This window comes from Notamacropus eugenii, chromosome 5, assembly GCF_028372415.1.
Source record: "Notamacropus eugenii isolate mMacEug1 chromosome 5, mMacEug1.pri_v2, whole genome shotgun sequence".
Lineage (NCBI taxonomy): Eukaryota > Metazoa > Chordata > Mammalia > Diprotodontia > Macropodidae > Notamacropus > Notamacropus eugenii.
In genome coordinates, this window is record NC_092876.1 from 33,553,235 (window position 1) to 33,571,832 (window position 18,598).

The 18,598-nt window shown below is 52.7% G+C and overlaps 1 protein-coding gene across 1 annotated transcript; it reads left to right on the forward strand.

The window, feature by feature from the left end:
- Positions 1–784: 784 nt before the first annotated feature.
- On the forward strand, positions 785–18,515 carry KLHL17 (kelch like family member 17). The gene is made up of 12 exons (XM_072608423.1): positions 785–1,047; positions 5,676–5,974; positions 6,951–7,072; positions 7,259–7,480; positions 8,019–8,135; positions 8,402–8,615; positions 8,861–9,005; positions 9,096–9,263; positions 16,365–16,453; positions 16,559–16,632; positions 16,845–17,026; positions 17,373–18,515. Exons 1-12 carry the CDS (start codon positions 941–943, stop codon positions 17,599–17,601), a joined length of 1,968 nt encoding a protein of 655 aa, XP_072464524.1. The 5' UTR covers positions 785–940; the 3' UTR covers positions 17,602–18,515.
- Positions 18,516–18,598: the final 83 nt, after the last annotated feature.

Consider the following 18,598-nt stretch of genomic DNA (forward strand, 5'->3'; position numbering starts at 1 on the left):
GTGGCGGCTCTCTGGTTCTGGCGCCACGCGGAGGTTCCGGGTAGAGCGGGCGGGCGAAAAAGAAAGCTGGTGGGGAGGCCCGGGGTCAAGGGAAGACCTACTGTGTGCCGCAGAGTGGGAGAGGAAAGAAGAGAAAGAAGGAAGAGAGAGACAGAGAGAGAGGAGCTTGCGATCTATTAGACCTGGGTTCAAATCCATCCTTTGCTGTGTAGGATCTCAAGGTGTCAGTTCTGTGCCTCAGTTTCCCCTCTCTCTAAAATGATGGGGTTGGATGAGATGACCTTCGCAGCCCTAAACGTAGGGGTTTTAGTTTCCAGCTCTGTAACATTAGGCAATTAAGGCATCATAGCAGCTGAGGAGGGCGGCCAAGACCAGATTCAAATGTAATTAGAAAATTAATGTTTACAACCAAATGAATAGAAAATACCACCCCACCCAGGCCGTGCTGACACGTGCTTTCTAAGTCGCCATGCCGCTGGCTGGCACGCGTCCTTTTCCGGGTCCCTGCTCTCCAGTCTCAGACCCACAGGTATGCCTCTTAGGGGAACGACCATCCCGCAAATCCTTTGCCACTAAGGACCATGTCAGTACTTTTTTATACATAATTTTGCTGTAGATTGTTACACTCTGTCCTGTCTGTGCAGATGCTCAGTCCGGGGTCAGGGCTCAATTCAGGCTAGGATTGGGGGTAGCCCCAGAGAGATCAGGGGCAGTAGAGGACAGCGAGGGATACGGTGCGGGCGGGCCCGGCAAACAGCCGCCCTGCGCTGACTGGGGCTGCAGAGCGAGCGGAGCGTGGGGCGGAGAGAGCGGCGGCGGCTTCGACAGCGGCATCCGCGGCAGCATCTGCATCGCCGACCGGCAGCGGCCCCGCCGTCCTCCCTCTGGGCCGAGCTGGAGCCCGCCCTGGAGCCCGAGCAGCCCGAGCCCAGGCCCGTCCATGCAGCCCTGGGGCGAGCGCGCGGCGGGCAGGACGCAGAGCCCAGAGCACAGCAGCCCGGGCCCCCCCCAGCCGGGACCCGGCCCCAGCCCGGGCCCCCCCGAGGCGTGAGTGCAGTGCCGACCCCCCCCCCCGGACCCCGTCCCCAGCCCAGCCCAGCCAGCCGGGAGCTGTCAGGCTGAGGCCGCTGCAGACAGCGCCCCTAGCCCGGACCCCCCAGCCCTGGGAGCCCTGAATCGGTCTGAGGCCAGCCAGTGCAGACAGTGCCCCTAGCCCGGACCCCCCAGCCTTGGGAACCCTGAATCGGTCTGAGGCCAGCCAGTGCAGACAGTGCCCCCCCAGCCCGGACCCCCCAGCCCTGGTAACCCTGAATCAGTCTAAGGCCAGACAGTGCCCCACCAACCCTGGGAACCCTGAATCAGTCTAAGGCCAGCCAGTGCAGACAGTGCCCCCCCAGCCCTGGGAACCCTAAATCAGTCTAAGGCCAGCCAGTGCAGACAGTGCCCCCCCAGCCCGGACCCCCCAGCCCTGGGAGCCCTGAATCGGTCTGAGGCCAGACAGTGCCCCCCCAGCCCTGGTAACCCTGAATCAGTCTAAGGCCAGACAGTGCCCCACCAACCCTGGGAACCCTGAATCAGTCTGAGGCCAACCAGTGCAGACAGTGCCCCCCCAGCCCTGGGAACCCTGAATCAGTCTAAGGCCAGACAGTGCAGACAGCGCCCCTAGCCCGGACCCCCCAGCCCTGGGAACCCTGAATCAGTCTAAGGCCAGACAGTGCAGACAGCGCACCTAACCCGGACCCCCTAGCCCTGGGAACCCTGAATCAATCTGAGGCCACCCAGTGCTGACAGTGCTCCCCCAGCCCTGGTAACCCTGAATCAGTCTAAGGCCAGCCAATACAGACAGTGCTCCCCCAGCCCTGGTAACCCTGAATCAGTCTAAGGCCAGCCAATACAGACAGTGTCCCCTCAGCCCTGGTAACCCTGAATCAGTCTAAGGCCAGCCAATACAGACAGTGCTCCCCCAGCCCTGGTAACCCTGAATCAGTCTAAGGCCAGCCAGTGCAGACAGTGGCCCCCCCCAGCCCAGACCCCCCAACCTTGGTAACCCTATATCAGTCTGAGGCTACCCAGTGCTGACAGTGCCCCCCCAGCCTGGACCCCCAGCCCTGGTAACCCTGTATCAGTCTGAGGCCACCCAATGCAGACAGTGCCCCCCACAAGCCTGGACTCTCCCTCCCCATCACACCCTAGCCCTCCCCCACCCCCGTCCCAAGATAACCCAGTTCTTTGACCCCCACAGCCTAGACCTCCCCCACACCAGTGCCCCTTCCCATCACACCTTTGCTCTCCCCCATCCCAGTCTAAACTACCTCTGACCTGTCAGGTTGAGGCTGCTGCAGACAGCTCACCTTCTCATATCCTAGCCATCCCCCCCCCATCTCAGTCTAACCCAGTATCAGTCTGAGACCACCCTCTGCAGACAGTGCCTACCCCAGGCTGGATGCCCCCCAGGCCTTCTCTCCCCATCACCTCTTAGCCCATGCCAGACTTGTTAGTCTAAGGTCACAGCAGACACCTCCCTTCCCCCTCTCCTCCCCCCCACCCCGGCCCCTATCACAACCTAAGTTCACTCAACCCCTAACCTGGTCCAGACCTGCCAGGCTGAGGTCCCTGCAGGCCCCTAGCCTAGCCCTTCCTCCTCACTCATGTTCCTTTAACCTGTCCCATGCTGACCCATCAGGCTCATCCCCACCCCCATCACAGCCCAGCCTTTCAGTCCTGGGCCTCCCAGGCAGAGGGCTGTGCTCAGCGGCTGGCCCACTGTTCCTAGTCCCCTTATTTCTTGTCCTTCCTTCCAGAGACCTCCAGTCCCAGGCTTTCTGACTCGTCCCAGTCAGGTCCAGTCTCAGTCCCCATTCCCCAACCCACTTGCCTCCATCCGGCTCCAACATCTGAGTGCCTTAATGTTGTCCCTCCCAGCCCACCTGTCCCCTTTCCCAGCCTGGGCCACCCTAATGTTCCTACTCCCCAATCTTTTAAGCCTTCCAGCCTAAACCCTAGCCCCCCCCCCCCACCTTATGCCAACCTTGTTCCTTTTCAAGTTATGAATCCAGGGGCCCCCACCCCCTCCTCCTCCCATAGTCACCAAACTGCCCTTCCTGAGTCTTGGCTCCCTTTTAAGGCATGAGCGTGGGCTCTAACCCTGTTCCCCCACCCATCTGTCCCCCTACCACATATAAGCCTTAGGCCCCACGATACCCCAGTTCATAAGAGGCCCCTAACTCATCTCAGTTCGAGTCCCTAGTCCCTATCTCCAGGAGTAAGGATAATCCAACTCCCCATGTCCCAACACTCTCTGATCCTGTGAACTCCAAGAATGAATACGATGCTCAAATGACCCCCCTAACCTACCCCAGGCTCAGGCCCCTCCTTTTCATAACCCTCTGACCTTTCCCCAGCCTATCCCAGGCATAAGTGTACCCCCCCATCCCTATACCTGCTCACTCTCCAACCTTCCTAATTCCCTCCTCAGCCCAACCCACGCTGGCTGGGACTCCCTGGACCAATCCCAAGCCCAGCCCTGCTCCCAATATAACTCAGTTTAGGTATCTGAGGCCTGAATGTGGACCCCCACAAACTCCCAAGTGGGGACTATGATTCCTGGTACCCTGAAACCAGTCTGGCTCTCCCCAGGTGCGCTGTGTCCCTGGAGTCTCCTAACCAGTACCCCTACTCTTGGTGGTGGTGAGGGAGACCTGGCCCCTGGGCCCTCATCACCCTGGGCAAAGCATGTTGTTGAGGCAGTGGTCAGAGGCTGCCTTGGAGCCAGGAGGCTTGGGTTCAAGCTCCAACTCTGATGGGGGCTGGCCGACTGTGGGACTGTCTGCTGGGCGTGTCATTTCTCAGTGCTCAGAGCAGCTGAGGCCAAATGACTCTTGTACATATGAACAGCCGACATGCATCGGTAGAGGGAGTGTCCACACTGGATGAAAGATGTTAACTCACATACATGTTGGTGTCCAGACTGACTGTCAGACACACGTGCAGGCATGACCGGGCTTGCATATGCACAGACAGTCCCACACATGTAGAGTTACATGTGGTCATACCTGGGCTCACATGTGCACAGAAAATCTCACATGAAGAGTTCCACATTAGGTTGAGTTCTGTTTCTCAGATCTGGGAGGTGGGGCTGTCGACCATCTCTTTCTTCCCTTGGGGTGGGCCTCCCATTTATTTGGTACCTTAAGGATTCTCACAACAGCTCTGTGGATAGGGGCTGTCATTATCCTGCTGTATAGATGGGGAAACTGAGACAGACAGGTGAAATGACTTGCCCAAGGTCACACAGTAAGTGAAGAAGGAGGGATCTGACTCTGGGTCTTGTGTAGAACCAGTGAGTTCTCTTTCCACTGTGAGGAGGGGGGAACCCCCAGGAGCAGGGGTCTGGGCTGGAGAGCAGAATGGGCAGTGTTGCTGGGGGCTGGACTGAGCCCTTTGGTAGTAGGAGAGAGCCAGGTGTGTGAGGATGGGGAGGAGAGAGGAACATGGGGGCCAGCTATTGAGAGCTTTGAATGCCAAACTGAAAGAACTTGGGTTTGGACCTGTAGATAAGGCAGGAACCATCCTAGATCACTAGAACCCCATACTGTTCCACTGCCTCTCTGAGGCAGGGAAGGCAAGGGTGGGCCCCTCTGGATTTCATCTTCCAAGAGTTAAGAGAGCTTTAGGAGCAGCTGGGTGTCTCAGTGTATAGTGTGCCAAACCTGGAATCAGGAAGAGTCATCTCCCTGAATTCACATCTGGCCTCAGATACTTCCTAAATGTGTGACCCTGGGCTAGTCACTTAAAAAAAAAAAATCACTGTTTTCCTCAGTTTCCTCAGCTGTAAAAAGGGGGTCATAATAACTCCTACCTTGCAGGATTCTTATGAGGATCATAAGTGCTTGGCCCTTAAATGCTAATTCCCCACCCCTAGGCCATCTCCCTGCCACTTTGCTCTGAGACACCATCACTTCACCTCCCGCCTCTGAACCCTGAACCCTGGATTCTGGCCTGTACTGTCTCATTCTCCCTCCTATGTGGGATCCCCTCTCCTCCCTGCCTCCTGCCTCTGCCCATATGTAAACTGGTGGATGGTACCTAGGAGGGCTTAGAATCCTGAGGGACCTTGGAGAGCTCCTGGGTCAGCTCTCTCTCATCCTCCTCATCCTCCTCCTCTCTCTCTCTCTCTCTCTCTCTCTCTCTCTCTCTCTCTCTCTCTCTCACTCTCTCTTACTTTCTCTCTCTCTCACTCTGTCTTTGCAGTGGGTTAAGTGACTTGCCCAAGGTCACACAGCTAGTGTGTCTAAGACAAGATTTGAACTTGGTTCCTTCTGACTTCAAGGTGCATACTCTAGCCTCTGTGCCACCCAGCTGCCCCTTCAGTCAGTCATCTTGGCATATAGGCTAGTCTTTTTTCAGACTCGATGGTGGATGAGGAGATTTGGGCAAAGGGAGACCCTATTGGTCATCTGGGGAGCCCACATTCTCTTGAGAGAGACAGCATTTACACACACAAGTGACATAGAGAGATCATATGCCAAGAAAGGGGTCCCACAGTTGGTCAGTCGTGGAGGGAGGATTGGAAGCCAGGTCTCTTGCCTCCCTGCCCTTTCACCTCCTCCTGGGCATTCAGTGCCCCCATGTGTGCCTGTAGGCCAGTGGGAGTGATGGGCCATCTCCCATTTCAGGGTACTCAGTGCCGATGCCGCGCCTCGCCCCCATGGTGAGACGGCTGAGAGAGCCCGCCCCCGGCCAGCCCGAGGCCCAGGGGGCCCCATGGAGGGTGCAATGCAGCTCCTGACCCGAGAGGGCCACAGCATCGCCCACAACTCCAAGCGGCATTACCACGATGCCTTCGTGTGCATGAGCCGTATGCGGCAGCGGGGGCTGCTCTGTGACATCGTCCTGCATGTGGGCACCAAGGAGATCAAGGCCCACAAGGTGGTGCTGGCCTCCTGCAGCCCCTACTTCCACGCCATGTTCACAAGCAAGTACTGACCCAGCCCTGAGGACCTCCCAACCCTGACCTTGGCTTTCCCTGCCCAGCCCAGAGCACAACCCTTGACCCTGACCTCAGCCTTCCCTGTCCAGCCCAGAGCTGGACTTTTTACCCCTGACCTTGGCCTTTCATATCTAGTCTAGACCCTAGCCTTGAGCTGGTCCTAATTAATCCCAGCCTAATTGACCTTCTGCTCAAGTTCAGCATCCCTTCCTCAACATACCCCTAGCCCCAAGCTGGATCCAACTACAGGTACTCCCCTTCCAATCTAACCCTGGGCCCAGCCTTCCTGCCAACCCTCACATCCCCTCCCCTGGAGCCAAATGAGACTTTTCCCTCCTGACCTGACCCAGCCCTTGGACCCAAGGAGAACTTCATCTCTCCAAGCTAAGCATTCTGCAGCCTCCCTGCCCAGCCTGGACATCTCTCCCTAGCTCGTCCTCCAAGCCTGAGTCCCCTGCATCTTGCCCCCACCCCCATGAGTTGAGTGAGAACAGAGATGGGGGCTATGAATGGGAGGAGCAGGTGGAAATCACTGAGGAACCAAGGAAGGAGGGTCTCTAATAAGGCTTTCCCCACTGAGGGAATCTCTGATTGGGGGGTGTCTCTGCATGGGTGGAATAATCTGATGATTGAGGAAGGGGTTTTGCTCAATGTGGTGACCTCAGACAGGTCTGAGAATCTTTTGGGGTTGAGACTGATGGATGTGGGGGTCTCTGATAGGATTAAGGGACTCTCCACATGAGGCCTTTTCCGTGGGGGAGTTCTTTAATGGATTGGGGGTACAGGAGTTTGATCTGTATAGGGGATTTTAGTGATGGGGGAAGCTTTAAATCATTGTGGGGAGTGACCTGCAGAGGAGATTGAAGCTCTCTCAGGGTGGGTTAGAAAGCTGTGGGGGTGGCAGGGGTAAGAAGGGGGGGTTCTATTGGGATGAGGAACTCTGACCAGGATGTTCCTGCAGATGAGATGAGTGAAAGCCGCCAAACACATGTCACGCTGCATGACATTGACCCCCAGGCTCTGGAGCAGCTGGTCCAGTTTGCATACACAGCCGAGATTGTCGTGGGGGAGGGGAATGTGCAGGTGAGGCTGGCTGCCCACCACCCCCAACCCATGCCTTTCTATTTCTCATGCCTCCAGCCTGCTTCAACAGCCCTTGTCCCCCCTGTGTCCCCAGTTTCTGCTCTGCCCCCAGCCACTGTCCCCTCCATACCCTCAGACACTGCTCCCCCTCCTGCCCCCAGCCACTGTCGCCCCTCATGCCCGCAGACGCTGCTTCCTGCCGCAAGCCTCCTGCAGCTGAATGGTGTGAGGGATGCCTGCTGCAAGTTCCTGCTGAGCCAGCTTGACCCATCCAACTGCCTGGGCATCCGAGGCTTTGCCGATACCCACTCCTGCAGTGACCTTCTGAAGGCTGCCCACAAGTACGTTCTACAGCATTTTGTGGAGGTGGCCCGGACTGAGGAATTCATGCTCCTCCCCCTGAAGCAGGTACTGTCCCCAGGCATCCCCCCCCAAGAGCCCTCTAATGTCCCTGGAACCCCAAAAGTCTATGGGAAATCAGACTTTCAAGGCACCCCAGGGACCCTCAGATTCCACAAAGAGCCACAGTCCTTCCATGAGATACCCCAAGATGTCTGCAGGCCCCCCTAGAATCTGTGAAAATCTGTAGGACCCCAAAAACAGCCCAAGTATCTCTGTGACCCTCAATCCCACAAAGAATCAGAGACTCTCTCAGAGATCTCTCTCATGTTCCTAAGGTTCCCTCCTCTCTGATCACAGAAGGGCTGCCCTGGACTTCACAGGGATGTCCCCAGACCTCTTTAGATGCCCTAGAGACACCCCAGAGCAGAAATAAGTGGGCCCACCCTTAGGGCACCGCTTAGGCCAAATCTGGTCTCGTATGAGCTGATTCAGCCTGACCTGAGGAGCCCCTAGTCTAGGAAGGCTGAGGATCCATCCTGGGGAACCCTGGTGGTGAAGGGAGGGAGGACTTGGGGCCTGTCCTGGGGAGTTCCCTTCTCCACAGGTGCTGGACCTTATCTCTAGTGACAGCCTCAACGTGCCATCAGAGGAAGATGTTTATCGAGCTGTCTTGAGCTGGGTGAAACATGATGTAGATGGACGGAGGCAGCACGTGCCCCGGGTGAGGGGAGCCCAGCCTGCTTTCATCAGTCCTGTCCCCCTGGGGCCTGTTCTCTGTCCCCCTTTCTTTTCCTAACCCATCCTGGCTCAACCTGTCCCTTCCTGAGCCATCCTGAGCAGTCCCTGATGTGTGTGTGTGTGTGTGTGTGTGTGTGTGTGTGTGTATGTATGTGTTGTTCTGGCCCCTCATCTGGGGGAGTGGGGGATGCTCATTGCCTGGCCTGGGGAGGGGGGAGTTTCCTGCCCTGCCTGACCCCCTTCCCCCAGCTGATGAAGTGTGTTCGGCTGCCGCTGCTGAGCCGAGACTTCCTGCTGGGCCATGTGGATGCTGAGGGCCTGGTCCGGCACCATCCAGACTGCAAGGACTTGCTCATTGAAGCTCTCAAGTTCCACCTCCTGCCGGAGCAGCGGGGTGTCCTGGGCACCAGCCGCACTCGGCCCCGGCGCTGTGAGGGAGCTGGCCCTGTGCTCTTCGCAGTGGGTATGTGCAAGGCTGAGGGTCAGCCTGTGGGGAGGAGGTGAAGCAGCCCCAGGGGCCCAGAGAGGATGGCCCCACACTCTTCCTGTGAAACTGGGTGAAGAGAGGGCTGGGGAGTTGGGGTTATGGGCTAGAGCTCCTATGTCCTGCTGGGGCACAAAGCTGCCCCCTTGCTGGCCCATCTTCCTGGGGAGCACCAGGCTTAAAGGAGGCAAGCTGGAGACCCTACATCCCAAGCCTCTCCCCAGGTGGTGGGAGCCTGTTTGCCATCCATGGCGACTGTGAGGCATATGATACACGAACAGACCGATGGCACATGGTGGCTTCTATGTCCACCCGTCGGGCACGAGTGGGCGTGGCTGCCATTGGGAATCGGCTGTACGCTGTGGGCGGGTAAGGTGGCCTTGGAATATGCCTGGGTGGGGGTGGAGGCCACCCACACCAGACAGACTGACCTCTCTCCACCCCATCCCTGACCCCAAGCTATGATGGGACATCTGATCTGGCCACTGTGGAGTCCTATGACCCCGTCACCAATGTCTGGCAGCCTGAGGTCTCCATGGGGACCCGCCGAAGCTGCCTGGGCGTGGCCGCTCTTCATGGGCTCCTGTATGCTGCTGGTGGTTACGACGGGGCCTCCTGCCTCAACAGGTAGGGACGTTTATGGAGCACTATGGTTGATTCCAGCTGTAGGTCCAGACTGTTATGCAGTTAAGTCTTTGACTTTTTCCTGGGGCATTAGCCTCAGGGACATCACCCCTGCATGGGAGGGAAGGAAGCATGTCTGCACCCAAGCTCTGTCAATCATTCATCATTTATTAAGTGCGTGCTATGTGCTCAGCATTGTATTGAATAAAGACAGAAATGATTACATTCTATAGGGGGTGGGTGGGAATGTGACTCAAGGCATATATAATTAAATGCATATGTGTATGTTTACATGTGTGTGTGCATGTGCCAGATAAATGCCAGGGCAGGGGAAGATGAATGCCCAAGTGGGCTCAATAAGGCCTCCTGAAGGAGGTGGGAGCTCAGCTGGGAGCTTTCAAATTTGGAATTCTAAGAACCTTGGAGATAAGGAAGCCTGAAAAGGTGCAGGTGGGAAATGGGAATGCTGGGAAGCCTAGGATGGTTGGTTTGGATAAACCCAAGGGTGCGTGAAGGGGGATGATATTGAATAAGCCTGGAAAGTTAGACTGCAGCCAGGTTGGGCAGGATGCTAAATGCTAGACAAAGGATTTTGGATTTGTTGTTAGAGGTTATCAGTTGTCAGAGACCACCAACTTTTGCTGAGTATGGTCAGACTTGTGCTTTAGGAAAATACTTCTGGCAGCATCTGGAGGAAGCATTGGAGAGAGGTGAGGTAAGGAGACCAATTAGGAAGCTATTGTAGTAGACCAAGAGAGAGGAAGGAGGAAGGGGAATAAGCATTTATTAAGCGCTTAATGTATGCCAAGCACAGTCCTAAGCACTTTACAAATATTTCATTTGATCCTCCCAACAACCCTGGGAAATAGGTGCTATTGTTAGACCCATTTTACAGATGAGGAAACTGAGGCAGAGGTTAAGTGACTTGTCCAGTGTCACCTAATTTGAAAATGTCTGAGGCTGGATTTGAACTCAGGTCTTCCCAACTTCAGACCCAGTGCTCTATCCTCAGAGGTGATAAAGGATTAATTTTGTGAGTAGAGAGAAGATAGGCAAGAGATGTTTGGAGGTAGTTATTGTTAGTTGTGTCCGACTCTCTGTGACCCCATTTGGGATTTTCTTGGCAGAGATACTGAAGTGGTTTGCCATTTCCTTCTCCAGCTCGTTTTACAGATAGGCAAACTGAGGCAAAAAGGGTTAAGTGGCTTGCCCAGTGTCACTTGCCCAGGAAGTGTCTGAGGCCACATTCACTCAGGTCTTTCTGGCTCCAGCCAACGGTCTCTGCACTATGGCGCCACCTAGCTGCCTCTTGGAGGTAGAATTGAAGAGATTTGGTCACTGATTGGATGTGGCAGGGAAGAAAGAGGAAGGAGAGGAGGATGACTCTGAGTTTGTGAACCCCTTGACAGAGAAGAGGAAGTTTGCAAGGGGAAAGATAACGACTTCTGAGCTGGATGTGTTGAGTCTGAGATGCCTGTAGGACGTCTGGTGGGTGGTGTCCACTTAGGCAGTTGGAAATGCCCAGCTGGAATTTAGGAGACTGGGGCTGGATACATAGATTTGGGAGTCACTAATCTCAGTTTGGCTCAGTTTGCTCAACCACAAAATGGGGATAATACCAGCACCTACTTTCCAGGGTTGTTGTAAAAATTAAATGAGATAATATTTCTAAAGCACTTAACGCGGTGCCTGGCACATAGTAGGTGCTCAGTAAACGATTATTTCCTTCCCCTCTTCTAGGAATTTGACTGTGAATAGCAGAAGAGCTATTGCATGTTAGCTTGGAGGCAATGGCTATGTCAAATGAAAGCTCTTGAAAACTGGGGAGACTCAGGCAAGTTTATAGGCAGTAAAGGAGGAGCCAGGAGTTAGTCAGACATTGAAGATGTTTATAGAGTGCACATAGTAGGGGCAGTCAGGTAGAGGAGACAGAAGGGGTTGGGATCACGTGCACAAGTTGGAGGGGGTGACTTTGGCCAGGAGAAGAAACACCTCATCAATCTGGAATAAATAAGGAGAGAGTGGTGGGTGAATGAGGTCAAGAGGTTCTGAGGAAGGAAGAGAAAGCATGTGGCAAATGTTTTCTCAGTAAAAACTGAATTGAGGTCCTCAACTGAAAGTTGTGGGGGTCAGGTGGCGGGGCAAGAAGCTTGAGGAAAGAAGAGAAGGTTTAGAACAGCTCCGGTGGGGAATGCTCGAGAGAATCTAGCAGAAATGGAATGGTTGCTGGTCCCAGAGCCATTTCAAGGAATGACCCCTAGAGGCTAGCTGTCTCCCCACCCTAGCCTCAGGCCTGGGTGCCCTTGGACAATCTCAGCCCAGCCTAGCCCTTCTTCCAAGGGTGATTGTCTCTGCTATGCCTTCTTCTCCAGACTTGCCAGGCTTTCCTAAGACTCTGGCCCAATCTATATCCATCTCTAGGGTCTCCCTTGGGGTTTAGGCAGGACTACCTGGATCCCCAGGCCGCTCTCCCATCTGTCCCTTTCCATTCTCCAGTCCTTCTTGACTTTCCTTCCCACATTCATTCATTCATATATTCAACAAGCATATAATGATGATGATGATAATAATAAACTAATATTTAGCATTTACGTGGAGCTTTAAGGTATGCAAAGCTTTTTACATGTTAACTTGTTTTAGCCCCATAACAACTTTATGATGTAGATGCTGTTATTATCCCCATTTTATAGATGAGGAAACTGAGGCAAACAAAGCTTGAGTGAATTACCCAGGATAACTCAACCAATAAGTGTCTGAGGCTGTGTTTGGACTCAGGTCTTCTGGACTAAGTCCCATTGTGCACCCTACCTCAACATGTCTGAAAATAACCTCATCTTTTCCCAAAACTCTCCCCACTCCTACCTTCCTTATTATTATAAATATAAATAATTTACTATTACCACCTTCCTCTCTCAGGTTCCCAACCCAAGAGTCATCTTGAACTCTTCACTCTCACCCCCCACATCCAGATAAGGCCTGTTAATTTCACCTCTGCAATATCTCTAGTAGATTTCACTTCTATAGCATTTCATTGGTAGTGGATTTTACCTTGGCAGCCTCTCTCTTAAATTTCACCTCTTCAGCATTTCTAGTAGATTTCACCTCTACAGCACTTCTAGATTTTATCTTTAGTAGATTTCACCTCTACAGCATTTCTAGATTTTATCTTTAGTAGATTTCACCTTGGCAGCATCTCTAGTAGATTTTTTCTCCTGTAGATTTCACCTCAGCAGCTTCTCTAGTAGATTTCACCTCTGCAGCATTTCTAGATTTTATCTTTAGTAGATTTCACGTAGGCGGCATCTCTAGTTGATCTCACCTTGGCAGCAACAGTAGATTTCATGTTGGCAACAACTCTCAGATTTCACCTTGGCAGCATCTCTCTTAGATTTCACCTTGGCACCATCTCTTGTAGTTTCCTCCTCCACAGCATCTTTCTAATATGCCCCCTTCTCTCCTCTAGCGCTGCCCGTAGCCTAGTCCAAGTCCTGGTCACCTCACCTAGATTGTTGCAGTAGCTGCTTGGGGAGTCTGCTTGCCTCATCTCTCCTCACTCCAATCCATCCTCCATTCAGTCACCAAAGTGATTTTCCTAAAGTACAGATCTGACCATGTCATCCCTTACTCAGTAAACTCTAGTGGTTCCCTATTACTTCTAGGATCATAAACAAAATCCTCTGTTTGGCACTGGCACATAGTAAATGCTTTATTGTGTTCGTCCTTCGTTGCCGAAGAAGACCATGCCATCAGAGAAATGATGACGTGACTTGCACTTGATTTTGTTTTGAGTAAGGAAAGGCTGTGTAGGTCACCAGCCTCACTTCTCCTCCAGAGTCATCTGAATCCAGTGACCAGATATTCATCAGGATGACTGGAGATGACCCAGGATGCACTGGGAGACCTTGGGCCTTTATAAATCTTTATGACTGACTGACCTAGCTGACAATTTATTAAGTCTTGAGGTGTGGGGCTACAAAGCTAGAGGTAAAGGGTGTCTAGGAATTCACATTCTCTGGTGGAGGTGGGGGAGGAAAGGAATTATACCTTGTACTCAGATTGGTACAGTAAATAAGAGAGGGGCAAAGGTAGGGGCAGAAGTAAGGGGTGGGGGCAATCAGGTCAGGCTTCCGGTAGGAGGTGATACTAGTACTAAGCTTTGAAGGAAGCTGGGGATTCTCTAAGGCAGAGATGAGAAGGAAGAGCATTCCAGGCAGGGTCACCAGTTGTTTAGCTGGTTCCTGATGCCCCCAAATCTGGACCTGCTGAAGGCCTTGCTTCACCAGAGCCTGTCAGCAAATGGGCCCTCTCAGGAGATGAGTTTGTAAACCAGGGGCTACTGTGCTTAACTACACCCAGAGATGAACTGGACATAGGAACCTCTGGGACATGAGTGAGCTGTCAGGGCAAAGGGACCTCACTGGCTTTAGAATTCACCTGCTCAGCAGCCTTCTTTCCCAGGAAGTGCTGAGGACACTGGCCTAGCCTCTTTCCAGTGTGCATGAAGACCCCACCCCCTGCATTGCCTTCTGACTCGACACATCAGACATGTTGCAATGCACTGCCAGGCCTTCCTCAGTAGAGCCTGGGAGACACCCAGTATCTGGATTAAGATTGGGAGTCTGTTCTTAATTGGTTTCAGGAGACACCCAATGCCATTTGTACAAGCCATCTCTAGAAGACAGTACACCTGTGGCATCCAGAGTGACATTTTTCCAATATTGTCCCTAGATTCTGGGGCCCTGTCGTTAGCCCACCCCCCCATGCAGTGAGTGAGGTACATTCATTCATTTATCTATTCTTTCATTTATGGAAGTGTTTGGGTACTTATTAATCCTTAATTGTCATCAATCCCTGCTTAATGTAACACTCCTTTTATACCTGGAGCTCATTAGACTGATTTTCTTTTTAAAAATCCTGGAACTTAACTCCCCCCCCAAAATAGAAATTTTCATGTGCAAAGTAGGATAGAAAAGGGGATTCCATGTGAAACTGTTACTGTCCCACACTCTTTTTTAACTCACTGTAAGTACTTATTTCAGATTCAGGGCCCTCTTCAGACTTTTGAACCAGCTTACTGTTAACAGCCCCTCCGGCAATTTCTCGAATCTTGAGATTTAGAGCTGGAACAGACGTAACAGTCATCCAGTCTAATCCCTTCCTTTTACAGATGAAGAAACTGAGGACCAAGAAGTTAGTCCTGATGCTTAGTGTGGTACCTGGTGCCACAGTGCACAGAGTGCTGGGCCTGGAGTGAGGAAGACCTGAGTTCAAATCATACCTCAGACATTTACTAGCTGTGTGACTACGGACAATTTACTTAACCCTGTTTGCTTCAGTTTCCTCACCTGTAAAATGAGCTGGAGAAGAAAATGACAAACCACTGTAGTATCTTGGTCAAGAAAACTCCAAATGGGGATACAGAGTCAGACAGGATTGAGACAACTGAACGACTAAAATACTCCAGTCCCTGGCCCATAATAGGTGTTTAATAAGTATGTATTCCCTTTCCCATTGCTCTTCTCAGTTCCTGACTTACTATTCCCTTCTTATGACAAAATTTCAGAATTGGAAAGGACAAGTACAAGTGAAATAGCATGAGTAAAGCCCTTTGCAAACCTTAAAATGCTCTAAGTTTTATTGATAGGGCCTGAACCTGTGATTTTATTGATGTGAGGAACTCCCAGGGGAAGAAGCTCCCTCCATCTCCTTCACCTTCTCTCTAATTTTTAGTCTCCGAGTTGCCAGGAACAGGGAGGTCACACAGCATGTGCCATTGCTGTCATCCCACTCAAATCCCAAGTAGAAGAATGGCATGCCTCTTACTCCCTTAGACAGATGGTCCTTTCTTCCTTCTCTACTCAGTCTTCTCCCACATAGTAGAAAGAGAAAGATCCTGGTCCCGGTAGATATGTCTTCACTCTCCTGCCTAACTCTGCTTGCCTTTTCTAGCCAAAAGGAATTTTCTTGACTGTTTTATTCATTTTTTTCTTTTTAAAAGACTCCCCTTAAGATAAAATTGACATTTCCTAAGAGCTTACTTTGTGTCAGGGATGCTCCACTCCTGGGCTCTAGACATCATCTCTGGCCGTCCTCCATGCCTGGAATGCTTTCTGTCATCTGCTTCACCTAATGACCTCTCTGGCTTCCTTTAAGTCCCAATTAAAAATCCCACCTTCTACAGGAAGCCTTCGCCATCCCCTCTTTCTTCCAGGGCCTTCTCTCTTTTAACTCTTTCCTGTTTATCCTGTATATGGCTTGCTTTGTTTATATTTGTCTGCAGGTCGTCTCCCCCATTATATTGGAGGCTCCTTGAGGAGCAGGGGCTGTCTTTTGCTTTTTTTTGTATCAGTGTTCAGCACACTACCTGACGTATAGTAGGTACTTAATACGAGTTGATTGATTGATTGATTGCTAAGCCCTAGGGATATAAATAAGAAAATGGAAAGATAGCCCTGCCTTCAAAAAGCTTACATCTGATGAGAGGGAGGGGGAGTGCCAGAGGGGCAGTGGGATGATGGTGGTGGAGTCAAAACCAAGCAGAGGCGCTGATGGCAGATGACGAGCTGGCTGGCATTTTGATCCCTCTGTAAAGGGAAGCTATGGGAAGAGGCTTTTGCTCCTCATCCAACCCTGCGGAAGCAATCAGGGTATTCACAAGGTGTGAGCAGCAAAACTGAAGTGATCTCCACAATGTTGTTTCCCCCATGATGACTTTATCTGAAGATGATAACCTCACTCCCTGGGTAGTAAAGAGTGGTTTGTTTTTTTGTTTGTTTTTTAGTAGCAGGAATAGAAAGCAGCTGGTTGGCTAGTGAATGGACTTGGGTTCAAAACCCATCTCAGACACTTCCCAGCTGTGTAAAACTGGGCAGGTTCCCTTTTCTCTCTGGGCCTGAATTTCTCACCTGTAAAATTGGGGGTGGGAGGGTTGTCAGTGCCCTCCAAGGTCCCTCCAGCTGGGAATATCTCATCCTGAAGGTCCTGGCCCAGGGCAGGGGGCAGGGGGGGCGGGGAGGCTCAGTGACTGGGGGAGGAGTTCAAGTGCTTGATCTCTTTGTTCTGCTTCTGAAAACCTCTGTCTTGACTCCCACCCCATGCCCACAGTGCCGAGAGGTACGATCCCTTGACAGGAACCTGGACGTCCATAGCAGCCATGAGCACGAGGAGGAGATACGTCCGTGTGGCCACACTCGGTGGGTAGCCCAGGGCCCCCAAGCCCAACATCTTCCCTCCAATTGACCTAAGATCCCAGGTGCTGTTTCCAGCATCACCCATTTTTAAGTGACTGTGTTCCACAGATGGGAATCTCTATGCTGTAGGCGGCTATGACAGTTCCTCCCACCTGGCCACTGTGGAGAAATACGAACCCCAGGTACTCCTCCCCCTCCCCAAAGCCTACTGCATCATCCCTCCTTCCCATGATACTCACTTTTAAGGAGTGTGCCCCCTTAGAGTTAGCCCTTTCTGCTCCTTCCTTTTCTCCCACCAGAAAAAATTGTACAGGGTGAGGTAAGAGTGTCCTGACTTGGGGGGATGCCCCATGCCCCCATGACCATGAGCTCCCAGCCTCTCAATGTCCTCCAGGTGAACACGTGGACGCCGATTGCCACCATGCTGAGCAGACGCAGCTCTGCAGGGGTGGCTGTGTTGGAGGGCGCCCTGTATGTGGCAGGGGGTAATGATGGGACCAGCTGCCTCAACTCTGTGGAGAGATACAGCCCCAAGGCGAATGCATGGGAGAGTGTGGCACCCATGAACATCCGCAGGTATGCTCCTTGGCCAACTGGTGGCAGTCACAGATGCCCTTAGGGGCAGCCTGCAATTCAGAGCTTCCCCCTTCATACTTTCTTAGGCCTGGGACCAGGTCCTGACTCCCCCCGCCCCAGGCCCCTTCTTTCCTCCCAGAGCCTTCATCAGGCAGCTAAGATTGTAGAGTTGGATTTCTTTCTGACCTGCTGAGCTTGTGCCTCAATTTCTCCAAATTCAGTGTCCCTTTGAAAGCAGGAGGAAGCCTCGTTTCATCTTAACGTGTTCTGCAAAAAGAGCCTCTCTCTCCACTCATCCCCTCCAACTCCTCCCCCTCCATGGCACAATTTTGTGGTTCCCCCCCAGGAGTACTCATGATCTTGTGGCCATGGATGGATGGCTGTACGCCGTTGGTGGTAATGATGGGAGCTCCAGCCTGAACTCCATTGAAAAGTATAACCCTCGTACCAATAAGTGGGTAGCCGCCTCCTGCATGTTCACTCGCCGGAGCAGCGTGGGGGTGGCTGTCCTTGAGCTGCTGAACTTCCCACCGCCCTCCTCACCTACACTCTCGGTGTCCTCCACCAGCCTCTGACCCTCAGGGAGACCAGGAGCAGGCCCCGAACTCTAAACAGCCAGACCGTGATGGGGCCCTGGACTGGAGGCGTGGAGACCCCAAAAAAGGGCCGGCTGCCCCCAACCCCGGAGTGTGGAGGTCTGGGGTAGGGATGGCCTACCTCTCCACTGGGCCTCTTGCAGATGCCTTAATGCTCCCCCCATCCCAGGAAGGGAGGAGGAGGGGGCAACTCCTGCTATGGAGATCTCGGGCCCTAGCTCTCCCTCCCTCCCCACCTGCTCCTCAGGGCTGAGGCCAGGGGCCTCAGTCTCCCACCCAGGCCCCAGAGCACTGTCTGCGTCTGCCTATGTTTGTCTGTGTATTTATTATTATTTATGAAATGTCCCACGGTCACCTCCCACCCCCCTTTTATATTCCTGCTCCCTCTGATACATTTGTGAAAGTTGAGTGTTCTTTGGGAACCATGCCTAGGGTCCCCCTTGATGAATTCGTGAGGACAGAGAACAGGACAGATGAAGCCTTACCAGGACAGGCACAGAGAGACAAAAGCTGAAGGAGACCCAGAAACACACTTGACTTGACAGAGACAGTGAAGGAAAGCGGGGACACTAAAGAAAGAAGGAATGGTCAGACGACTGACAGATGCTGGAGAAAAGCTCCAAAGAAACCCTGGAGGGCAGACAGCCTATTGGGATACAGCTGGTCCTGGGAGGGGGCAGTGCAGGTGGACTGGGACAATTCATTCCTCTGTCTTGTTTCTGTGAAGAGTTGTCTGTTTCCTTGAATTATGCATACTGAGCTGGACACACGCACACAGATACCCGTGCATATACAGGCATACACACGTGGACCTATCCACCAACATATATGCCTTCATGCACATCAACACAGCAATATGAACCTACCTGACCAATAAAAATTCTTGTACACAACCTGAGGCTGGCCTCTTCCTCATTTCAAGGGGACCCCTGGCCAGAGGACAGATCCTGCTTTATCAAGGCTCTGTGTGCCTCTG